The sequence below is a fragment of the Corapipo altera genome, unplaced genomic scaffold (assembly GCF_003945725.1).
Source record: "Corapipo altera isolate COAL_440 unplaced genomic scaffold, ASM394572v1 23, whole genome shotgun sequence".
Taxonomy (NCBI): Eukaryota; Metazoa; Chordata; class Aves; order Passeriformes; family Pipridae; genus Corapipo; species Corapipo altera.
Genome location: NW_020884878.1, coordinates 18,914,737 through 18,939,076, shown reverse-complemented (window position 1 = coordinate 18,939,076; position 24,340 = coordinate 18,914,737). Strand labels below are relative to the sequence as shown.

The window sequence follows — 24,340 nt, the reverse complement described above, 5'->3', positions numbered from 1 at the left end:
CAAACTGGAGTTAAGCTGAGCACTGCCACTTCCTCTCGGTCCCTGGAGAAAGCAGTGAAGTGGTGTCTTGGAAAACACAGGGCTCTGTAACTCTACTGACCATGGAAGTCATCTGCAGTGTAAATAAAATGGTACCATACTCTCCATCCAAAGGAGGTCAGAACTTTGCAGTATGCAGCCTGCATTAAAAAAGGGAGAACAGCCACTATTAACGTGATCTGTCAGAGCACAAGAGTGGCAACTCTCAAGCTGGCAGCCTCGCAGCACCTCAGTGCCAGTGAGGGAATAAATTCACAAGGCAAAGAAATCCCCCTGAGTAGTCTCCATGTTCAGCTGACTGCTTTTTGGCACCAAAATGGCTTATTTTTTTTCTGTACAGAAGTAACAGCCCAAGAATGACTCAGATGCTGTCTTAAAAACATTTTCTCGATATAGAATATTTCCCCCAAGTTCCCAGTCAATTCGACTAAGCCACACTTGAAAAGCACAGACAGTTAACTTAAAAGATCCATACTGTGCACAAGTCTCATTGGATCGGCCTGAAGATAGCAGAAGGGGACTGAAGAGGATGATGTGACTTTTTATCCAATAGGGTGTTCTAAAATTAGCTTGGCATGCCACTCTGAAACTCCATTCTGGAAGAAATCCAGCAAATCCATAATCCAGTGAAAGCTCACATTGCAGGTATTAGCGATGCAGATTTCTTCAACTTTGACTCCTGTATGCCTTTGACTTGAACCATCTAAGGGACTGCTGAAAACAAAAAACTTGAGTTTTGCTTCACTGAAGAACTCATCAAGATTCCCTTTATTCCCCTGGGAAGGGCTGAATGGACTGCCAACTACAACAGACCCCAATCATAAACTTACTTCTCATGCTGGTCTGCCCACTCCTCCCCCAAGCCAGACAATGGTGGGTGCAGGCTGTTGAGTGATCACTTGAGTGAAGTTCTAGTTAGCATTTTGTGCTGGAAAGCCAACAGCGCTGAATGGAACAGGAGGAAAGGGTTGAAGAAGAAAGAAAGAAGAATGGAAGGACAGAAATTTAGCTGCTCTCCAGGCACCAACAACTCTCTGGACACTCTGAAATGCAGTAGAAAAAGAGAAGCCTCAGGCTGCTGCATGATAGAGGTAGAAGCCAAGACACTGTGGGATTCTGGAGAAGAGGTACCATGTTCTGCCCAGTACCATCACCCCAACAACAAATGCAAGCCCAGTGCACACTCTAGCTGCTTATTGATCTGTCACTGTTATTACATAACATACATACCCTGAAGGTGAATGTGGGATAGGCATTGGTGCTCAGCATTGAGGGATCACACTCATGCCCATACTCTCTCTCCTGAGGAAGGGAACAGAAGGCAAGGGCATGGAACAGCTTCCTGTGCAACATCAACTGTCAGAAACATTCATTGGAGGAGAAACTCCTCTTCCAGTTCATTTGCAGAGGCTCATTACCAGCTTCTGCTGCTGGACCCTGGTGGAGGTAGTACAGGATCGCTGTCAGGGCCAGCATGTGTGCTCCGATGAGACTGTTCTCCCCTTTGGGTTACTCCCTCCAGTGGATACTGCCCATTTTTCTCTGTGGCGCACATGACAGCAGCATCCAGAGCAAGACGGAGAAGGAGAACCAGAAACCCTTTTGGGTCAGGCGCTGAAAGAATGGACAACTGTACACTCCTTACCAGTCACAGTGAGATGAACTATCAGGGAGCATCACTGGGGGAGTTGAGCCAAGACATGGGAAGTTACTAAGGCTTCCCATGAGCCAGATTTCCAGCAGAGCTCCATGCTGGTCTTCCCTCTTCCTCCTAGAGAGCTACGATAAAGGCAGCTCAGCAGATCTCCTGCACCTCCCTGTAACTTCTGCTTATGAACTTCATCTTCCCACAGAAGGAGGGGTGTACAGGGTACATGGAAATCAAGTGCAATATCTCCTTGATGAATGCACTGTAGTCCTTTTGCTGTTTCACATTGAACCAAATGGAGAATGAGGAAAAGGGAAAAGATGAGCTCTTGATGACATATTTGGGATACAGAAAGGCCACATGACATCTTCTGAATGACAAATTCCTTTACATAGAGTCTTTGCTCTGCCTCCATTGCCCGTATGAAGGGAAGGAGAACAAGCAGAGGACTGAACCTGGGTCTTGCCACGAAGAGCCAAGAGGCTAAGTGGTCTCCTGGAAAGGGGAAATCACAGCATGCCAAAACCCTCACAACCCTCGCTGATAGCTAGCTGCAGCATCCTGTGCACTTCTTCATAGGAGTCATAAGTAGGGAGGCACAGCTGGTTAAAACTGTAAAACAAAAGAAAAATTCCATTCAGACTAGATCTGAGAGGGAACCATCCCCATCAGCTGCTTTTAGATGGGTTGACACAAGCATCAAATACATTACATGACATACACTGCTTGCCCACCACAACTGGCTGGTGTTGCTCCAAAAAGCACAATGCAGAAAGTCCTACCACCCCAGGATACTTGCCAAGTGTGGGCTGTCGGCAAAGTACTGTGAGTTGGAGCTGCAATGATCTGGAAAGATGGACAGAGTGCAGCAAACCCTCCTGGGGGCAGTTGGGAGGAACCAGTTGTGAACTGCAAAAGCCTGGCCAGCTCTTCCTGTGTGAAACTGGACACCACAGTCCAAAACCACCTCATGACCTGTTAAGAAACAGAGAACATAAAGACAGGTCAGCCAAGGAAATTAAGTAAGCACATTAGCAACTTGCAAGAAGATCAGTCAATTGCCCTTGCAAGCAAGCACTCTACTAATAGTTAGAATTGTTTTGTTTTACCAGAGTGACACATAGAGGCAAGTATTACATAGTTTCTAATCAGTTAAGAGATGTCCCATGCTCCTATCTCCCACCAATCCTTTCCCTTAAAAAAGAAAGGCTGCTTCTGCTTCTGCTCTCCCCACAGAGATTTTTAGAAATACCTGCATAGGCAATGAGATAGGTTTACAATGCAGAAAAGTCATTTGCTTCTTGCACTATGCTAGTCTATGTTTTTTCACATTGTCTGGTACTTCTGCAGAAAGATGGAACCATCCAGTGTTTACAGACAGAAACTTGTAATCCCATTCTATCTTCGTCTTGGGTGTTTTGGCAGCTTCCATTATTTTTCTAAATGAAGCTGCTACTATTCCCATAACCCTCTCATTGGGAAATGCAGGGAGGGATGGGAACCATCAGAGGGTACAAATTTAAGCTACTACATCAGTAGTCTTCATCACAGCACTGAATTCCAAACACTACATGTGGGCTGCAAACATGTTTTTCAAGCATCTCTTAGATATAAGTATATCACCATGAACATCTTCAGTAGCAATAATTCCCACCAACTCGTCCTGATTCCCGGCTGAACTGTTCTTTAGTGCTTTGTTGAATTTTTTTTAAAGAGACCACTGCTGATGGTTGTTACTTGCTGGTATCTGATTAAGCATCACCCCTAGTCAGCCAAGCTGAAGGATCACTCTAGGGAGAAACATTATTTCATAATGTGTGCAGTCCTATCTGACCCCTGAATTGCTCAGTTTGTCCTTCTGAAATCCTAAATTCCAACCAAAACATCTGTTCCCAGTTTATCTTCTGCTGTAGTTGGGATAACTGGTTTCAACAAGTAGAAGAGAGGAACCCTTTCACTTACCTTCTCACGGAAGTGCCAAGATCCTCCCACCACTACAGCATGTGCCTTGAAGTCACAGACACTGATATCTCCAGTACCGCACATAAGCAACTGAAAGGTAAGAGACTGAAGTCAGAAAGCCAGGAGCCAAGGAAACAAGGCAACAGCTACTGTGCAAGTTATGAACATTTAAAATGGGGAAGTAAAGGTAGAGATGCTTAGGAAGGCAGCAATTACCTCAAGCTCATTCTCATCAAAAATAGCCAGCAGGTTCTCAGGAACTAATTCGTTAAGACCTGGAAGAGAAGAGAAGAGCAGCATGTGCTATGCCCTGGGACATAAAGGCAGAGAGGAGCAGGGAGCAGGCAGCATGTTACCTTTCAGGAAGTGATCCACCTCCTCTCTAACCTGATTGGCCAGCCTGTACTGCGCAAGCAGATTTAGATACAAGATTTTGTTTTCGTTTGTCACTGGTACTTGAGCCCCTCCTGCCACCAGTTCTACCACCTGAAAACAGGAGAACACTTAACGTGTGATCAGCAGCATTCCCCAAACCTGAATGCCCAGCTAGAAAAAAAAACAAGGAAGGAGCTACTGCCCTGAGTAAGCTCAATTTTCTGGGGCATGTAGCAGAGTTCTTGGTCCCCATTACTGCAGGCATTAGGGGTTAAACTGTCCCACCTTCAGGAACTGCCTTCCTCACCTTCTCCAGCTGTCCTGTTTTGCTATACTTCTCTTCAGCAAAGACCAGATCCATCTCACTCACATCATTGTTCAGTATAAAACACACTTTGGATTTATAGAATTCTGGGTCATCCGTTTCAAAATACTGTGTGAAAGAATAAGAAAGCAGAGACATGGAGGGAAGAACAAAAAAACCCTCATACTTTGCTAACCAGGACTCTGGGTCTGCTACTACACCAGCATTCAACCTCTCCCCAGACCAACACAGGCTTCAGACAAGGCTGGGAACCTTTACCTTGTAATGCATACGAAGTCCTATGATCTGAGCCAGGAAGGATCGGGTGAAGCGAGCTCGAACCAGTTGTTTGTAAGCACCTCCCAGAGATGACTCATAAAGACACTTTCCTACCAGGCGGCCTGCAAATTCATACACTTTGAGTCGTAAATATGTGGGACGCCCTGGATTTGGATGCACCTGCAGAGAGGAAGCAAAATTAAATATCCAAGTATCGGTATCCAGTCCGACTAGCACAAATAGCAAATATGGGACCAGTTCAAGTCATGGCATCTCTCAGTCTGTCCAAGGAGCTTTATTGTAATGTCCTCAAAGCCAAGCAACAGAAATAAAATGCCTGAGCCTGCCTAGGAAGAATACAAAATGTTTCACATGCACAAGCAAGAAGCTATATGAGAGCAGAAATGGATTCTGAAACATTCAGAACCAACAGAACCTCTAGACACTCTGATGCCACCTCCTCTTGCCCAAAAATCCAGCCTTCCCTGCTGACTGTCCACCCTCTAATGTTCATCCAGCCAGTTCTTTGACATTTCAATGGGTTGAGATCATTAAGCAAAGCTTTGAGAAAGGCACTAGAAGTGACTATACAAGCAAGCTAAAGAATGGGTAAGGTTCCATACAATTTAATAGCAGCATTGTTTAACCATAAGCATGTCAGTGCTCACATTTCTGTGCATTTGGCACAGGAACTGCAGACTCACCAAGGCCTGGTTGTTATCACTAAAGCGGGTAAACAGTTGATTGGTGGTATCAAATAATGCCTTACAAATGAGCTCAAACCACTCTCTGCGTGGACCTCCCCAGTCCAGAGCTACAAGATAAAACAAGCTTGGTCATCCATGGGTCATCAATTCAAGAGTTTCTTGCGTGCTGCTCAGTATTACCTGACACGAGAGTTCATCACAGTGAACAGCTACCTAGCAAAAAGGCAGTAGACAGGGACTACAGAACTCTAGGTTCTGCTCCCAAACCTAGTCCTAGTTGGGTTTTTTTGTTAATTTGTGGGTTTTTTAGGGGGTGAGGGGTGGAGTTATACATAAGGCCTCAGGTCCCTATGTGAGTAGGTATAGAATAGCACCAGCAGAATAATTCACTAACATCTGTAAGAAAGTGAAAGAGCTGAAAAGCCACAAAGGATGGACATATTAAAAGAAAACAGCATTTCAGATTAAAACTACTGCACCATCATTCCTTTTGCTTCCTCCTCATATATATTCATAGCATAACTCACCTTCTTCATCCTGAAAAATCACTTCAAAGTTTTTGCTCCAGTCAGAAACAGAAAAATTTCGTGTTGCTTTAAAAGACTGAAAAAAAGAAAAATAAAATAGCAGCAGCCATTACTGCTTGGCACCCCATAACCAATATTCAGTCCTGCACATATGACTGGGCAATTTAAGCAACACAAAAAACCAATAAGTAGTCTAGTACTCTAAAATATAAAAGTGAGAATTAGAATGCCTAAGGTCTAATTCTTATTTGTCCAAAGCCACAGAAGCAAATTCCTCATTTTCTGAGACACATTATCTATATAAAATACAGTTCATCTTAGAACAGTGTGAGGTCTCAGCATAGAATTATCCTTCTCAAGGCTGCAGTACAGTATTGTTTAAAGTATTAAAATGCCTGTGGGAAGGAGCAATTTCTGAAAAGCACTCTCAGCCCACGAGTTAGATTTAAAATAGGATTGTTTCAAAGAGCACCAGAAAATAGCTTGAAAAGAATCACTGAGTTCATACTTAGAGCAAGTCACGATGCAAAAAAGTAATAAAATATCTCAAGTGTCTAGAACTTCCTGTGCCCCAATTCCAGATTCCAATTAAAGAAAATTTAAAAAGCTACACGGCAGTCCTCAGTCATACGGGTACTTTTGGCTTAGCTTATCTTCAAATAGGGTAGAACATCATGCTAGTCACAACTCTGGGCTAAACACATTGGTGACATTCATTGTGCCTATCAACCTTGGTCTCTAAAGCTTATATTTATTATTATTATTATTATTATTATTATTATTATTATTATTATTATGGCATTGGATTTATTTTGTCTTACTAGGCTCTAACACCAATGCTCAAGATAGTGCAGGAATTTCCAATATAATAGGACAAAACAGTCACGAAAATGCTGTTTAGAAATGAAGTAATTTTGTAGCAAGCTATTAACTGAAACATAATCTCATAAACACTGCAAGCTGGTACATGCAGAAAATATTCCAAAACACAGATTTACTGAGTGTAAATCAAGGGAAATCCCAGCCACTCCTGCTTGCCCCAGAAATGTTCTTTTCCATCTTTATAACATTACTGTTATGAGACACATGTGGAAACAATAAGTCAGGACAACTGCCTTCCCTGCATACACAGTACTGAGAATGTCATTTAAGAACCATATTATATGAATGACTAAGTTCCATTTTGGAAACGCAACAGCTCAGGTCAGAATTGGTGAAGACTTAACTCAAGGACTCAACAAAATACTTCATCCTCACTCTGAACCACTACTAGTAGCCTGTTGGTGCAAGAGTTTTATGCATGCAGCTCAGTAACACCTGACTTGACACCTTATCTCACTGAATGGCTCTGTGCCAGGAAAACAGTAGATAATGACTCAGGACTTTGTGTTATGCTCCCAAACCTGGTCCAGGTAGACAGTCTCTGCATCCATTTACAGAATCACAGAAATATTCAGATTGGAAAAGACCTCTAAGATCATTGAGTCTAACCTTTGACTGATAACCACCTTGTCAATTAGACCATGGCACTAAGTGCCATGTCCAGTTGAACACTTTCAAGGATGGCAACTACATAACCTCCCTGAGCAGTCCATTGCAATGTTCAACAACTCTTTTTACGAAGAAATTCCTCCTGATGTCCAATCTGTCCCCTGGCACAGCTTGTGGCTATAATTTACCCTAGACATCTCTCAAGGCTTGATTTATTCTGTGACAAGTTCCTTAAAAATTTATCAGAGTTGAAGTTGCCTAACTGCTTAAGAAATCAATCAGATCTTGCTACCTGTAGAGAAGGAATACAGCATTCCACCTAATAACAAACCAGAACACAGAGGAGCTACTTGGGATTTTTTTTTCTTTTTTTCATCTTTGGAAAGCTATCTGCTGGCATCTGCCTTGAAACAGAAGGACTAATCATTTTTAGTATGACTGCCCTAGCACATTCCAGTTTGAATTTCCTTAGGCACCAAGCAGAAGGAAAAGGATGGAGGAAGCACTCAAGTTAAGTAAAGTGACTTATACACTCACCGACTCCAGCAGACAGTGACGGCTGACCTTCAGCGTGACCTTCGAATGAGGTCTTTTCATGTGCACCTGACGTAGCTCTCGCTGAAAGAAGTTCACTTTGTCTTGGAAGGTTTCAGAGCCTCCTGAGAATAGTGACAATTTGAGTCAGGCCTGAGCTGTCAGCACCTCAAACATCTAGACAGCATTCCTAAGATTAGCTGCACAGGTCAGCTTAACAGCCCAAAGGTGCATTTATTACAGCAAGGTTTGGAGACAGAACTCTCAAGGCAGTTTGCAGTTAGTCTTGCTGATATTCATACCCACAGGTGCTCTTTCAAAGAGCCTGACAGAGAAGCTGAGCTGAAAAGGAACAGCTGCCAAAGTACATTCACTGGAAGCACCAACAGGAACAGAGCATGAGACTCCAGGAATCACAGTTCTCATTGGAAGTTATTCAGTGCTGGCAATCTTTATTCCCCAGGGAAACCAGCAGACTCAAGTGCTAACTTCCTGACTACTGTACCCACCTCACTGCCCCTTTACCTATGTTTTTATGCAGAGCACGAATGAAAGTGGCTGCCAAGATGTTCCTCTCCTTGCAGCTGAGCTCCACAGGGGGTTGGATCCCATCATCCACCACCAGTGTCAGTAATTTGTGCACAGGATCAGGACCAAGGTATGAAAACTAGCAGCAAAAAGATGCAAGAAAAGGTAAACCCATCATGCAGAAGGCACAGTATGTTCAGTAGACAGAGCAACATCAGCTGTGCTCTAAGACTTTTTCTGCTCACCCATGCGTATGCAGTTAACAGGAACACTATTTCAAGCATGAAGACTCCAGTTAGGAGGCTGCTTCAAACTTCACACACTAGCGTAAGGGCTTCAGTGGACACAATCACAGCATTTTAGCAAGGTTATGAGGAAAATAAAATGAAAAATGCAAGGAATCAAGATCTTGCCTAGCATTGGGATAAAAGGCAGAAAGCAGCAATAAGACTGCCTTCTATTCACAAATATTAGCAAAACTTGGGCACTGGGAGGGAATTAGAGAGTTGAATTTTATGCCATAAAATGTTGTTCTGTGGGTGGAAGCCCTTCTCTCCAAAAGAAAAAAAAAGACCATCATTCATAAGGACGACAAGCTAACAACATGGAGGGTGCCGTGGCACATACATGGAAAGAGGCTCACCTTTGTGCCAGGACACACTCTAAAGGTGAAAAGGCGCCATGGAATGATCTTCAGGTAAAATTCTTTCACTGAGAATTGCTGAGTAACCATAAGGAAAAGAAAATGTTAAATGTCACACATCTGTTAAGGATTGTCCCTGAAACATATGAGGCACAGGACAGTTCCATAAGGCTAGACCTCCCTTCAACCCCAGGGACAGGTGTCTGCAACATTTGGCACAATATATGAGTCTTTAACGCTCCACAGAACTGTAAGCAACTTGTCAGTAAGACTTCACTGTGTGCATTAATGACGCATGTGGGATGCCAGCATGACACAGATTTTACAGCAGTAAGCCATTGTGTTCAGTAGAACATCACCAGTCTAATTGGATAGTAATCTTAAGTACGCTTGAGAAGCTGAATTCAGGACATGACTGTAAGGCACCGACAAAAAGGTTTTGGTAAAAGTCACGCTAACAGACTACTAATATTAATCCCAAATTTTCACAATCATTTCAATCATCTTTTAGAAAGCACTTGCTAAATTCACAAGATTTGCAGAAGTTTCTTCTCACAATGTATTTCTGCCAGAACAAATAACTAACTGTGGAACTGCTGTCTTCTGGAGAGCAAGTTAAGATGAAATTTTAGCATCTTTATACAAAACAAAACCATTTCCTGCACAAGCCTGTTCTAGTTGCAATAACTGGAAAAACTGACAAGTAGCATTTCTCCAGAAACAAACCAAATGTGAACAACAACCTCTTAAAAGAAATAACAGCATAGTAACAGTTTTCCACTGTTTCTATTTATATAGAGATATCCAGGGAGCCATTACAAAAGCATCAATCACATTAACAACTTTGGCACCTCAAGGGAGCTTGCAACAGTACCCACTTCTGGTGATCTGCTTTACCAAGTAGAAAAGAGTAAGAAAGTCCAAAATGATACACCAAGGACGAAAGGATGCTGACCTCATGAGGACACAGCATTCATTCCCAAAGACAGTTCTTACAGCCACATGCATCAGAAATTCAGAAATGTCTAGCAGCACACTCCATCCTATAAATGTTTCGCAGCCCTCTTTCTCCCTTTGCCAGAAAAGCAATTCCTGCATTAGTCTTTCAGTTTTATATTAACCACTGCTTTTCTTAGAATGCATTTGAATAGGTAGATTAACAAAGTGAATTTGAATTCGTTAGTAGATTTAAAGGAATTTTCTTTCTAGTTTCCAAATGTTCTTAGGCAATAATAAAGCGTAATAGTTACTGTTAACATAGTGTTACTATAAGAGAATCCTTAGTTTCTCTTGACTTGCTTGAATCCTGTTTCTTCTACTTATAAAATTACCTTTTGTCCTCAAACCACTTTTTTTTCCTTTTCAGTGTAACATTCCAGAAACAGGACAAAGACATAAAATCTGAGAAGGTAAGATTCTGTTAAGTTCGAGTTTATAGGTATCAGAAACTGAGAATAGGAATTGGAGGTCTGACCTGACCAGAACAAAGGAAAGGCAAACAGAATACCTATTGAACAATCAATGAGAAAATTCCCAGTAGACTTTGGATCAGACCTAGAAAGACACAGTCCTAAAATTTCAAAATGCATTTTCACATTATTCTTAGTCATGTGCTCCATGTTTGCCTTGGGCAAGCCTTTTTTAACTAAATCTGAGGCACCTAAATCTGGAGTTAAGATACAGAGCACGAGAAATGCTTCAGTTGCAGCGTACTTTAAACGTGCACTCAATAGCAGTAACTTTATGATACCTACCTTAGGTGACACATAGCAGTACACTTTTTTAGGCTTTTTCACTTTCTCAGGCGTCTGGCTGTCAGAAGGAGAATCTTCATCTTCATCCTCAATTGCAGTAGAAGGACGGCGCTGGGAGGAGCTCAGGTGCATTGGTGGAAGTTGCCACTGAGTGTTGGTATAACTAGGAGCATCATAAAGGTAGGCTTCAAAATAAATACTGACACCTGAGGTGGACACATTGCGTTCTACAATGTTCTTTTCATTCTCTGAGGGAAATAGATATGAAAGAGTTGTGTAAATACTAATGGAGAACAGAATGAAAAAGAATACACAGGCTAGCACCAAATCAGTGACTATGATTCTAAAGAAAAGGCTATATATCCAAAGCAAAACCTGGTAAAGTGAAACTTTAATAAAGAGAACCCAGGAGTGGTATGAGAAGATTTCATGATGGCAGTTTGTCTGTCATGGTTTCAGATAGTGACTGGTTAAAGAAAAAAGGCATACAGAACCTCTCTCTCAGAGCACCAGCCTGAAGGCATAGCCACTTGACAGCCACATTGAAATCTGGCTCACTCCTGAAGAAATTATAACATCATAAAACAAAATCCCACATAGGTTACATGCAGTGTTGTTCATCCATATAAATTAACATACAATACATGAGTGGCTCAGATGCCAACTACTAGCAAGCAATAAAAATTGCCTATTTCAGAGGTAAATCTCCTGAAATAGAAGAAAAACACTTGCTTTTAACTGCTGATGGCTCAGAGAGTATCAACCCTCAGAGATCTTCCTTGTTAAGCAACAAATTCATTTATCTTAGCATTTTTAAACTAATGTGCTTTCCTTTAGCAATTAAGCATGGTCAGCCTGCAGGGAAGCCACTACTAGCTGTGCTACATGAGTGTGCAAAGCACGTTGTAAGAGGACACCCGGAGAATGAATACTGAGTAAGTCTTGACTCACCGCTTAGAACAATGATGTCAAAATCACCATTGCTTATGGGCTGGTTCTGGTAGGAGATGCAGGCATGGAAACACCCCCTAGAGTGCAAGGTGAGTCGAAAGAGCACCTCGCAAGTCTGCCGATTAGACACCACAGACTTCTCAAACACCACATCAGAGCTCTCTTCTTCTTGAGGACCCAGCTAAACAGAAAACAAATAAATTGAGCTCTCTAGCTCACCTGGAGTCAAGCAGTAAGGGAGGAGGTTGCACTCACCTCATGGATGGAGAGGCTGTAATTGTGCTCATCTATCAGTGACACAGAGTTGCTGGTGGGATTGTCGTACTCATCTCTGGGAGCTATCTGCAGAGTGTGCTGCTGCCCACAGGTCAGCACCAGAGTGGAGAAATGGCAAACAATTTTGGTTTTGGAGGGAACCACCATTCCTGAAGCAGACAACAACAATTTAGAGTGAAACAAATTCCAAGGCAAAGCTACAAAAAGCAAAACAAAAGCAACTAGGGGCACAATACCCTTGAAAACGGATCAAATCTAAACATATTTGATTCTCTGATATTCAAAACAGAGTATCTGAGCACTGAAATATATGGTGTAGTGCATAGTATTTGTCTTGGATCAGAAACTTAATACTAATAAAACAAACCCAGTTACTAGTCTTTTCCACCATTCTAACCTTCAGCTCAGGAAGTTTCTCCCACTGTACATACAAATGCAGCTTACCAAACAAACTTTAGCCTGAAGCGTATTTGAATTAAACCAGAGCTTCCTTAGCAAAGATATCTTAGCAACGTGTATCTATTCACAGTGCAGTGGAATAGAGGTCCTTTCAATGAACATGTACATGAAACATGAAAGATGTCAACTGGAGTCAAAAAACCAAAAGTAGTAGAAAACAAATTTAATACAGATAAAAAGGAAATGTTTTTAAAGAAGTGTATAATCAAAGGTATCAACTGCTCCATGAGCTTAAAGGGATAGAGTGAGGTATTCAAAGGAGACAGAGTTAAATCATGACAGCATTTCCAATTCAGATACAAATAATTCAGTACTTTCACAAAAGGCATTCTCTGACTACTAGATGGATTATGAAGAAGTTACTACAAAACAGAGAACATGACACAAGTGGTTAGGGATTGTAAGCAGCATTAATGACTTTTCTGTAAGGCAGTTTCTGTTTTGCCAGGTACTGGTAGTCACAAGTATGTTTTACTCATGGGGCTATTGCTAGGATCTACATGTGGCAGGAGGTAAATGGTGAAAGGTAACTTTTTCCCTGTCACCTACCTGTTTTAGCTGGAAACACATTTACCTAACTGCCTGCAACACCTCCAAATCTACTCTGAATCATTAGAGGGCCACTTAGACCTTACCTGGCTGGAACACCTTGTAGTAGGGGCTGTAGGCCACATTCAAGCCACCGAGTTTTACAGTAATCGCGTATCCTCCAGCTCTGCGCACAGTGAAGGCCACTTTCACCACATTGGAATTGGGCTCCTGAAGAACTTCCTGGGTTACAGGAATATCAATTGCTAACTCCATATGGCAGATGTGAACACGCAGCCCCACAGGCTGGTGAGCAGGGAAGGGTTGCCCATTTTTATAGAATAACTGCATGGGAAACAGAAGTCCAGGTCAACAAAAATATGCAGTGCACAGAGGAAGAGAAAGCAAGTTGCCTTAGGGAAGGGAAAGAACCCCAGCTCAGCAAATGAAAAATAATTAATAGACAACTTTGTCACACTGGCTGTGTTCTCCAAAATGAACAGAGCACTGTCTTTTGTGCTGGGGTTCAAATGTGTGCCCTGAAAAGAACATGACTCCAGGCATTTCCTGTCTGCACTGCTAGTGCAAAATCAGAGCAGAAATCAAGAGAACCCACTATCGAAAGGAAAAAAGTAAAGCCAGCAGATCTTGTTCATTTATATAGCTAAGCTCTGGAAAAGCTCTCACCAATTTGTTATAGAAAATAGTGTAAAAAAGATGCTGACCTAAGGAGCTGACCCAGTCTTTACTGCTAAGAAGCATCAGCACAAAAACAATGTGTTAGATAAGATCACAGACTGTTCAATCACAGAATTGATCTGCCGGACAATTTCAAAAGGTAACATACCTCGACCAATACTTCCTTACAAGTAAAGAATTACACCTTTTAAACCCTACACATGGCTCTTCAAGAGCCAGCAGCTTGTAGGCCAGAGCCTCCCTGCCATCTGCAATCAGCCTGCAGACAGCAAAAAGGTACTAATATTCCCTATTTGTAAGTAAGGGAGGTTGTAGGCCCTGAAGTATTTTGCATCTTGACTGTCAGTGAGAGAAACCAGCATATGCAACAGCTACTGTTGATGAATAAAGGGCTAAGCAAATGGGAAACAAGCATGAAGTGGAAGGGCACATTGCTGGAGCTGCCATGAGTGAGTGTCAGTAAGGTGAAGAGAATAAATTCAAAGAGCAGGTACAGAACAAGTCCCTTTCCCCTCAGCAATTTTTCACTGCCTGACCTGAAGTTAGAATTTCTCACTCACCATCAAGCAGAAGGGTTTTCGTCACCTTCCCAAGAGGGATGGGTATAGCAACCTAGCTGAACCTTTCTTCTTATTTTGATACCCTCCTGGATGGGGAAGATGGGACGGAAAGATGGGCACACAAGCCCAGCAAAACCTGTTCAAACTTTCTCCACATAGCTCCAAACTCTCTGTGTTTAGGCTCCTCACCCATCTTATTTGTGTACTTGTCCCATTCCCCTAGACTTGGGCTTTAGGGATTGTAGGGAAACAAGAGTTCTTGGCAGGCTTTTCCAGGTCAGACAGAAAAACATTCCATTTTGGAGGAATGGGGAGTGGCCATGAAGCCTTACTGCTTTTGGGTTGGTAAAATGCCCATTCCCACGCTCTCAACTTCAGCTGCACAACCAAAAGATAGCACCGAGTCTGTTAAAGGCAAGGCTCAGCCCACTCACTTCCCAGTAAAGGAAGCAGTAGTTAGGGCAAGCCTCATCTCCTCTGGCTCTTCAGAGGATTCTAGAGAGAGAGATATAAGACTTTTAAGAAGTGCAAGCCTGAAATATGCACTTACAGATTTCTGCAACACATTAATGGGGCAAAAGGCATAAACAGATAGTTTTCCTACTCCTAACTTATATCTGGCTTAGCCCCCCCCAAAAAAAACATTTGAAGAGCCCATCCCTAACTCAGACCTCTGTTCCTACCCACAAAGCTGCATGGAAATGGAAACAGAAATATTGCCTTACATGCACTCGGAAGGCCATGCTATGGCCCACCTCATAGGGGTCCTTCCAATCCCAGGAGATTTTGCAGGACCGGGGATCCAAATAGTTGCCTCGCACGTAGTCATAAATAGTTCGCTCCCCTCGGCGTTCCCGGTCCTCATGCTGAAGGAAGCTGACTATACGTGCGGCAAGCTCAAACAGGAACTTAATGGTGAAGAAGAAAGCTACAACAAATACTGTGATCCCACCTGCAGCAAGGAGAGAACAAAGGTGGTTGCAGCAGCATGGCTGAGTCAGGCACTAAAATCCCCTCTGCATCAGCCCAAGATGCCTTTTGTTAATGACATTCTACTCAACTGCAAATTAGGTGTTTAAGGCAGAAGCTATTGCATGAACATTTATGGTTTGTGTTATGCTACAAGTAAGGTTAGAGAATACCAAGTTGCTTAAAACTCTGCAAATGACTGCAAATAAAGGAAATAGGTAAAGATGGTACAGAGTCTCAGGTAAGGTTAGCAGCCATCCCAACAGAAGCATGGAATTCCATTTGAGTGGCAAATTAGAACTACAGAGATTCTTTTAAGGGAAACAGTCATAAAACCATACAACCCCTGCACATCACATTAAGAATGGATTAAGAGGCATCACAGAGGCAACAACTCTCCACCAGTTCTTGAAAGAAAAAGTAAGGGAATGGCTCAGGAATCAGGTCAATGAAAGGACTTTAGGAACAAGAATGGTGGAGAGGCAAGTCTGCCAGGTGGAGAGCACAGTGTGCGGTGACAGTAATTTCATGTTTGTTACGTAGACTCTGAACTAACATTAAATCAAAGGCTTTGAAGAAACTCACCTAAAGCCTACTGAGGTCAACAAATACAGTGGCAGCCTTTCCTTCACTTACCAATAATGTAAAACATCAGGTCCCTTCGGTGAGACACACAGCCGAGGATCACAGCTGCATCTAGAACACAAAATAGGCCAAGTCCAGTCCAGTGACTCTTCCTCACATACACTGGCCTAAATTTAATCTGTGATCCCTCAGAAAAAATGCCTGTTGATATCTGTCTTCCTGTCCAAGGACATCTCTAAAGCATTATTCCATAAGACTGTGAAATATGCAAACAGCACAGCATGCTACAGTAACAGTTCTCCCTCTGTCACAGATTCCAAATCAGATTCAGGGCTCTATAAGAAGAACAACATACTATCCTCTAAAAACAGTGAGAGTGGGCTCTGAGTACTGCAGTAAGGAGCTACGTTTTGCAGGATCACCAGCTTCAACAGCAGTGGCCAAAAGCCACTCATCCAAACTCTCACACCTACTTCCAAGTCACAAAGTTAACTTCTAGTCTGATATGAAAGCACATCACAGAACCACCACCAAAACAGATAGAAGCTGACCCTCAACCAGCAACCTTAGAAGAAAAAGCTATGGAATAAAAGAGTTGTGGACAAGACCATCCTAATTTATTCAGAACAAACAAAATCCTTCTAGGGCAGAGCTGAATCCACTTTTTGCCGTGTAAGTCCACTATAGAACGTATTAATGCAATTGGAAAACAGTTAATCTGTATTTTCCTACTCGCTTCTGCAAAGTGGAGCCTCTCAGCTGAAACTCTCACTGATCAACACGAAAGCTAAAACTTTGGGTTTGTACACCATTAAGATTACACCAATTTTTAGAGACACCAACCTAGAATCAAGTTCTCACTGAGGGGACTGCTAAACAAACATGTAGTAAAAAGACCACACCCAGAACAACAACATGCTGTTTGGTTGATAAGACATAGCTGACAGATGGAAAAAGAGCAGCAACAAGGAACATGTGTGGCAATTAGACAAAGGATTTGGCATACAGTAATGCATACAATATAGCTCACCATGTCACCACTCAGTTAGTGAGAAGCTACATTGTGTATTCAAGCTTTTTTCTTCTAAACAAACACAAAAGGGGAGTTATTGATCAGTCATCTCAACAGCAGCAACAACGGACATCAGCATGCAGAAAGCTTAAATGAGGTATTTCTCTTCAACAATAGCCATGACTTTCTAGCCCTGCAAATCCCCTTTGCTGGCCTCAGCAGACAGTCCATCCCTCCAACCAAAGAGCAATCACATACCTTTACACAAGTGCCCATGTTCTAAAAGCCGTAAGGAGGGTACCCATTCTTCAGCATCCTTTCTCTTTATGCCCAAAACTGTGACAAACATCAGCAAAAAGAGGCCATAGAGAACATTATCACAGAAAGAGGAACTCTTGGAACTTGCATCACAGAATCACTGCTGAAAGGTAAGGACCCGAGCACAACAGTTTCTTCCTCTTTGTGGAAAAGAGTTGTCCTGGAGTGCCGTTCCCTTTAGCCTGCGATTTGCTACCTTCCCTGGAAAAGTAAAAAAAGGAGAGAGAAAAGTTAGATCTCTCTACTGTTGTGGATAAATCTTGCAAGCAGAAACACGTGAGAGGTGTAGGACGCAAGAGCACAACTAGACATGAAATCTGTGAGAGGCGCTATGAAGGTATCCTTCTTGATGAGGTGCAAGGCTTCGCCCTATCCTCAACCTCCATCTGTCATAATCTAATTTCATTATATGACCCCCTCAAACAATCACGTTCAAGATTCAACAAAACACATCCTTGTCTCCATAGGTTTCATCGTGCTCATGGGTTTCACGGAGCAGCTAAGAACCTGAATGCTATTCATGAGGAGCATTAAGGATGGAAGCAAGGACTGGTAGCTTAGGAGGAATACAGAGAGATTGTCTCAGCAGCCAGGGATTGGGTTAGAAAAGCTAAAGCCCTGACAGAACTAAACCTGGACAGGGATGTCAAGGGCAACATGAAAACCTTCTATAGGTACACTGGTGATAAAGGAAGACTAGGGAGAATGTGTGCCTTCTCCAGAAGGAAACAGGAGACTTGGTTACCCAGGACAATGAGAAGACTGAGGTACTCGACAATTTTTTGCCTCAGTCTTCCCCAGCAAGTGCTCCAGCCACATCACTCAAGTTACAGATGACAAAGGCAGGGACTGAGAGAATGAAGAACTGCCCACTGTACAAGAAGATCAGGTTTGAGAACATCTAAGGAACCTGAAGGTGCACAAGCTCATGGGACCTGACGAGATGTAGCTGCAAATCCTGAGGTTACTGGCAGAACTTGCTAAGCCACTACCCATCATATTTGAGAAGTCAGGGCAGACTGATGAAGTTCCTACTGACTGCACAAGGGAAAACACAACCTCCATTTTTAAAAACAGAAAAAAAGAAGACCCTGGGAACTGTAGGCTAGTCGGTCTCACCTCAGTGCTTGGCAAGATCAAGGATCCTGGAAACTGTGCTAAGGCGTATGGAAAATAAGGAGGTGACTGGTGACAGCCAACACAGCTTCACTAAAAGCAAATCATGCCTGAAAAATTGGTAGCCTTCTATGGCAAGGTTACAGCAATGGTGGATGAGGGAAGAGCAACTGACGCTACCTACCTGGTCTTTCATTTGACACTGTCCTGCACAACATCCTTGTCTCTAAACTGGAGAGACATGGATTTGATGGGTGGACCACTTGGTGCATAAGGAATTGGATGGATGGTTGCACTCAAAGAGTTGTGTTCAATGGCTCAATGTCCAAGTGGAGACCAGTGACAGATGGCAATCCTCAGATGTCAGTATTGGGACTAGGGCTGTTTAACATCTTTGTCACTGACATGGACAGTGGGATTGAGTCCACCCTCAGCAAGTTTGCTGATGATATCAAGTTGTGTGGTGCAGTCAACAAGCTTGAGAGTTGCCATCCAGAGTGACCTTGACAGGCTTGAGAGGTAGAGGTAGACCTGTGTGAACCCCATGAAGTTCAGCATGGCCAAGTGCGAGATCCTGCACGTGAGTCTGGGCAATCCCAAACACAAATACAGGCTGGATGGAGAACGGATTGAGAGCAGACCAGAGGAGAAGAACTTGTGGATTTTGATTGATGAGAAGCTCAATGTGACCTAGGGCTGGGCAATCACCAAGAGCAGGAACTTTAAGAAAGACAAGTGCCGGATTCTGAACCTGGGATGGGCAGCCCTCGATGTTCATACAGACTGGGGAATGAGGTGCTGGAGAGCAGGATCACGTAAATGGACCTGAAGGTCCCAATTGATGCCAAGCTGAATATGAGTCAGCAGTGCCCTGGCAGCCAGGAGGGCCAATCGTGTCCTGAGGGACATCAGGCAAAGCATCGTCAGCCGGTCAAGGGAGGTGATTGTCCCGCTCTGCTCTGCACTGGGGGGGCCTCACCTTGAGTATTGTGTGCAATTTTGGGTGCCACAATATAAGAAGGACATAAAGTTATTAGAGAGCATACAAACAAAGGTATGAAGATGCCACCCAGGTGAAGGGTCTGGAGGGGAAGTTGTATGAGAAATGGCTGAGGTCATTTGGTCTGTTCAGCCTGGAGGAGACTGAGGGGAGACCTCATCACAGCCTACAATTTCCTCACAAGGGGAAGTGGAGGTGCAGGCACTGATCTCTTCTCCCTGGTGACCAAAGGAAAGACCTAAAGGAATGCAATGAAGCTGTGTCAGAGAAGGTTTAGGCTGGATATTAGGAAAAGGTTCTTAGCCCAGAGGGTGTTTGAGCACTGGAACAGGCTCCCCAGGGAAGTGGTCACCATACCAAGCCTGACAGACTTTAAGAAATGTTTGGACAACACTCTCAGGCACATGGTGTGACTCTTGGGGCTGTCTTGTGCAGGGCCAGGAGTTGGACCTCAATGATCCTTGTGGGTCCCTTTCAAGTCAGGATATTCTATGATTCCATGACCTGACAATGTATGCTTGCAGCCTGGAAAGCCAACCATATCCTGGGCTACATCAAAAGAAATGTGACCAGCAGGTCAAGGGAGGTGACTCTCCCCTCTACTCTGCTCCCATGAGATCGCACCTGGAGAACGACGTCCAATTCTGGTGCCCTCAGTACAGGGAAGACATGGACCTGTTGTAGCAGGTCCAGAGGAAGGCCATGAAGATGATCAGAGGGCTGGACCACCTCTCCTGTGAAGACAGGCTGAGAGAGCTGGGGTTGTTTAGCCTGCAGAAGAGAAGGCTGAAGAGAGCTTATACCACCTTCCAGTACCTAAAGGTGGCCTACTAGAAAGATGAAAAGGAACTTTTACAGGGGCATGTAGTGATAGGACAAGGTGGAATGGCTTCAGATTGAAAGAGGGTAGGTTTAGATTAGGAAGAAATAAGGAGGAAATTCTTCGCTATGAGTGATGAGGCACTGGATCAGGTTGCCCAGAGAAGCTGTTGCTGCCCCATCCTTGGAAGTGTTCACGGTGAGGTTGGATGGGGCTTTGAGCAACCTGATCTAGTGAAAGATGTCCCTGCCCAGGGGAGTTGGAATTAGATGTTCTTTAAGGTCCCTTCCAAGCCAAACCAGTCTATGATCAGGTAGCACTTCAAGCCTTTACACCCAACAAAATGCCATACACTATTCTCAGACTGATTTTGCTCAGATTTAAAGGGCTATTTATGGTCAAGGCTAGAAAAAAAAGTCTTTGAAAGTTCTTGGACCACAAAGCAAACTGGATATTTTTTTTTCCTGCTGTTGTTGTTTGAGGTATTCAGGAAACCAATATCCTCATAAGGGATTTCAGTTTCAGCAGCACTATTCACTAAATTACAGTTTACTGTCAGGATTGAGATAAAAAGAAATTAAAATTTAACAGCAAGGATTGACGCAGCCCACAAAAACCAGGACATACGCCAGAAGAAACACCACAGACCTTACACAGTCAGTATCTACTCATTCAGAACACAGATTACATAAAGGAGTGAGAATGAAAAGACCCAGGCTCAGCACAGCAGCTGTCTGTTAAGACAGTCCCCTCTTCTGGGGATGTAAGTGATGTGCTCCTCCCGCCTGCCATACCACCACCTCAGCTGTCACTTCCTTCTTAGTCCCCCCTCATCTGCCCTCCTCTTCATAAGTCTCTTATTTCCCTCCATCCAATAATCATACAGATCTGGCTGCCTTCGCACACTTCCACTAAGCTTTCTAATGCATATGAAAACCAACCAGTGAGTCTGTGCAGAGCTCTCTGACTGCACTGCAGAAGCAGCTAGACTTTCACTGTCTTTTCCTCACCCACATCTCACGGAAAATCCCACCCACTCAGCTGTTTTCCTCTTTCCTCTACTTAGTGAACAGTGTTGCAGTCCCCAGGCCATAAGTTTTCATTCTCCTCCTAGATGAAGCTTTAGGTTTCTAAACCCATAAATAATCTCTGTGTATTAAGAATCATAAACCTAGCAAATTTCTTGATATTTTAGTTATTTTACAGTACATATCCAAGATGTCCTACAAATGCCTGGTTGAAACCCTGCTTCAGCTTGGCCTGGCTGTCAAAGGTGTGTGGCTACTCCCCACACAGCTGAGGAATTTCACAGAAACTTATCAATATTTAGGAATCTACAAGATCTCCCTCCAGCATTTTACAGAACCAGATTTTTCATGTCACCAAAAAAACATCAACACAAAGCTGGCCCTGTAGATTCATCTACCCAAGCTATTTCTGCCTGACTCTGCAACTCCTTTCCTTCTGTAAAGCAAACCACAAGTCACACAGGCGCTCGCTCAAGTAAAAAAGAGAAAGATCCATCATTTCAGCTACAAGGGTTTTTAAGTCAATTGGAGCCTGAGTCTTGTGATCTGGGTTGCAGAATTTCTGAACTTGGAGGACACAGGGAATTAGTTATCTCCATTAATCAGCACAGCAGCTTCTCATTTATTACCCCCACATGAAGTGGTAAACAAGGCACCAAGTCCGGTGACCTCCAGAGATGAAGTGGCTGTCAGACAATCAACTTTCTTCTAGTTTACACACTGCTTGCAGTTTTAAGGATGGTCTTGCAGCTGGAATACATTGAGGTAAAGAATCTAGTTGCAAGTAGCTGGTATCCAAGACATATTGTCACTCACTTAACAGAATGCAGATGTAAACTGCAACAGTATCTGTGCTAAGAACTGTTGGGTAACAATCCGGGAGACAAATTCTGAAAATCAGCAATAGAACATGCCATCATAGCTGGGTAGAAAAAAATGCTGAATTGTCCACCAGGTCTTAATAATCTTAATCCAAGTACAGAGGAAGCAATGGTCTCCCACCACCTGCGGGAAAAATGGGGATTTGGAAAGGTTCACCTTGGTTTGACTCAAGAAGAAATACTGGCATAATCAAGGTAGACAGCATGGAATCATAAAATAAACAGTATTCATACCATTGCTTCTCTCAAGTCAGTAAGAAAAGGAAGTCCAGTAATGGGAATACATTTTGTTGTGTTATGGCTGCTGTGAAGTCAGAGGCACACAGCGCAAAGCTCCAGAAGGAAGCACAAGTGTAGCCATACATATAAAAGGAACAGTAACACAGTAATGGCACATTCATGTGGCTACAGCTACAAAGCCAGTTGGGTGCATGCTATAAAGAACTGATGTACTGAGATTCTAAGAAATCTATAATGCCTCTTGGTTTTATTTGGTGCATTGATACATTTAACTGCCTTTCCTCTGTTTTTTAACAACATGCTTTTAATTTTGTTTTAAAGCCTTTTTGCAGGTTGATACTACTTCATCCAACTAAGATAAGAGAACTATCTCTGTGCAGAATGTCCTCTCAATCCATGGGCACAAATGTCCACTACCAATGGCATGTCCATCTCATGCCATGCACAAGATGACTATTCTCTAGTGAAAGGCACAGTATTTTCTCCCACTAAGTAAATCATGCACAAGCCAACAAACAAGAATGCCCATGAGACCTTAAGTTTAAAATATATTCACAGGAAACTGAAAAGTCAGCGCAGGATCCAGTATCAGCTATCAAGAACAAAAGCCACATCAATGGCCAGTGTCTACACAAAACAGTCATTCTCTCATCAGGGCTGGAATTTGTCATATTCATTTACATACAAGCTAAAAAAACAGTGGCAACAGGGAAAAAAAAAGGAGACTTCTGCCAACTGCTTAAGTCTAAAGACTTTTCATTGCAAATGAACCACCACCAGCAGTGTCAGCTCCTTCTGTCCTCCTCAAATGCAGCAAGCCAGCCAGATGGCAACTTTCAGTCCAGCCTCATCTTGTACCAGATCTGCTTTCCAAGCCAGAACAACATTCAGCCACCTGCAACCCTACATATCAGTGGGAAAAACAGATCACCCCCTTCCTCCTCAATTATTTCCTTTCCCAAACCATTTAGGGTCACTTAAGCAGTATCATGGGAGCTCCACCAACTGGGTTTCCTCAACCAACAATTAAGCAGGGTATGATCACCCAGGCAGAAAGCTCAGCTATGGTTTCCCTAACACCCTTCTTTCAGCTTCATTTTCTTCCTCATTGTCAGAGCCTCAGTCACAGTTCTACACAGGTCACTGCTTCAGGAAAAATTCCCATGTGGTACCTCATTGGCTGCTTTTTCTGACCAGCACACCAGATAAAACCGGTTGTATTTGGAAGATACTAAAAGCTACAAGTTCTCACTAATCCCAGAAGTTTTAATGAGAAAGGTCTTTCTCTCTCCCTTTCCCGCAAAGGGCATGAGAAACCAGGTGCTCCAGACCAGTCCAAGAACTTAGAGAATATTTCCTTTCACGTGCAGAAAAAACATTTTGGGTCAGACTACACTATTACGGCTGCATAAAGCACAGCTGAAATTATGCTCATTTGCTAAGATTTCTAGTCACAAATGTAGGTAAGATCTAAAGATAATGACAGCCTACTGCTTTTCATTAAGAAGTCTACGAGCTAGACTGTGGCAAAACCAGCACTACATTAATTCTTAAAAAAAAAAAAAACAGTCCAGCAAGCTCAAGTGAGTGGGCTGAAGACCTCCGTAACCTCCCGGCTGTGCTAAACAGTGAGAATGGGGAAAGGAGAGAGATCGGTGTGCAAGGTGGGCTCGGCGGGGTCACCAAACCCCACGGCCTTCCCACAGGCGCAAGTCCCCCCACCCTACCCGACGTGCCACCGATGCACCCGCAACGCCGCGCAAGCGGCGAGGCTACACCGAAACGAAAAGGCGAGGCCGCGGCGGGGTAGGCAGAGCCGGCCCTTCCCGCCCGCCGGGAGCCCCGAGCGACCCCCGCCGCGGCTGTACCAGGCCTCCCGCGGGCGCTCCGGGCCGGCAGCGGGGCCGCCACCCCCTGGGGGACGCCCGTCGCGGCGGGGCGGCCAGGCTGGGCTGCAGCTCCCTCGCCCCGGGAGCCCCGCTCCCCGCGCCCGGGGCCGTAGCGGCTGAGGGAACGCGCCGCTCCCGCCGTTACCCTGGGCTCCGACGGCGGCCGCGACGCCGGTCCCGCTGCCCCGCGCGGCCGCTGCCCGGCGCTGGCAGCCGGA

At 43.8% G+C, this 24,340-nt stretch overlaps 2 protein-coding genes across 4 annotated transcripts in view; both read right to left on the bottom strand.

Annotated features, from left to right (window-relative positions):
* LTBP2 (latent transforming growth factor beta binding protein 2) overlaps nucleotides 1-1,333 on the bottom strand; it is a 94,315-nt gene extending 92,982 nt beyond the window's left edge. The window contains exon 1 of the mRNA XM_027638299.1: nucleotides 1,270-1,333. Within this exon, the coding sequence (XP_027494100.1) occupies nucleotides 1,270-1,295 (26 nt within the window). The 5' untranslated portion in view covers nucleotides 1,296-1,333. The remainder of the gene's footprint in view (nucleotides 1-1,269) is intronic.
* The window catches only part of AREL1 (apoptosis resistant E3 ubiquitin protein ligase 1), a 25,229-nt gene extending 890 nt beyond the window's left edge, over nucleotides 1-24,339 (bottom strand). Inside the window, exons 1-20 of one of the 3 annotated variants that reach the window (XR_003526796.1) lie at nucleotides 24,268-24,339; nucleotides 17,089-17,349; nucleotides 15,870-15,929; nucleotides 14,990-15,216; nucleotides 13,113-13,350; nucleotides 11,998-12,167; nucleotides 11,743-11,923; nucleotides 10,792-11,039; nucleotides 9,038-9,115; nucleotides 8,392-8,533; nucleotides 7,870-7,991; nucleotides 5,842-5,917; nucleotides 5,312-5,421; nucleotides 4,608-4,787; nucleotides 4,332-4,457; nucleotides 4,006-4,135; nucleotides 3,866-3,924; nucleotides 3,650-3,739; nucleotides 2,487-2,662; nucleotides 30-2,299 (exon numbers count right to left, since the gene is read on the bottom strand). Coding sequence is in view for 2 of the 3 variants with exons in the window: in XM_027638300.1 (XP_027494101.1) it covers nucleotides 2,197-2,299; nucleotides 2,487-2,662; nucleotides 3,650-3,739; nucleotides 3,866-3,924; nucleotides 4,006-4,135; nucleotides 4,332-4,457; nucleotides 4,608-4,787; nucleotides 5,312-5,421; nucleotides 5,842-5,917; nucleotides 7,870-7,991; nucleotides 8,392-8,533; nucleotides 9,038-9,115; nucleotides 10,792-11,039; nucleotides 11,743-11,923; nucleotides 11,998-12,167; nucleotides 13,113-13,350; nucleotides 14,990-15,216; nucleotides 15,870-15,929; nucleotides 17,089-17,179 (2,607 nt within the window). In the remaining variant the exon portion in view is untranslated. Of the gene's footprint in view, nucleotides 1-29; nucleotides 2,300-2,486; nucleotides 2,663-3,649; nucleotides 3,740-3,865; nucleotides 3,925-4,005; nucleotides 4,136-4,331; nucleotides 4,458-4,607; nucleotides 4,788-5,311; nucleotides 5,422-5,841; nucleotides 5,918-7,869; nucleotides 7,992-8,391; nucleotides 8,534-9,037; nucleotides 9,116-10,791; nucleotides 11,040-11,742; nucleotides 11,924-11,997; nucleotides 12,168-13,112; nucleotides 13,351-14,989; nucleotides 15,217-15,869; nucleotides 15,930-17,088; nucleotides 17,350-24,101; nucleotides 24,122-24,267 lie in introns of those variants that run through there. The other 2 variants (XM_027638302.1, XM_027638300.1) reach the window with 2 other exon arrangements.
* Nucleotide 24,340: the final 1 nt, after the last annotated feature.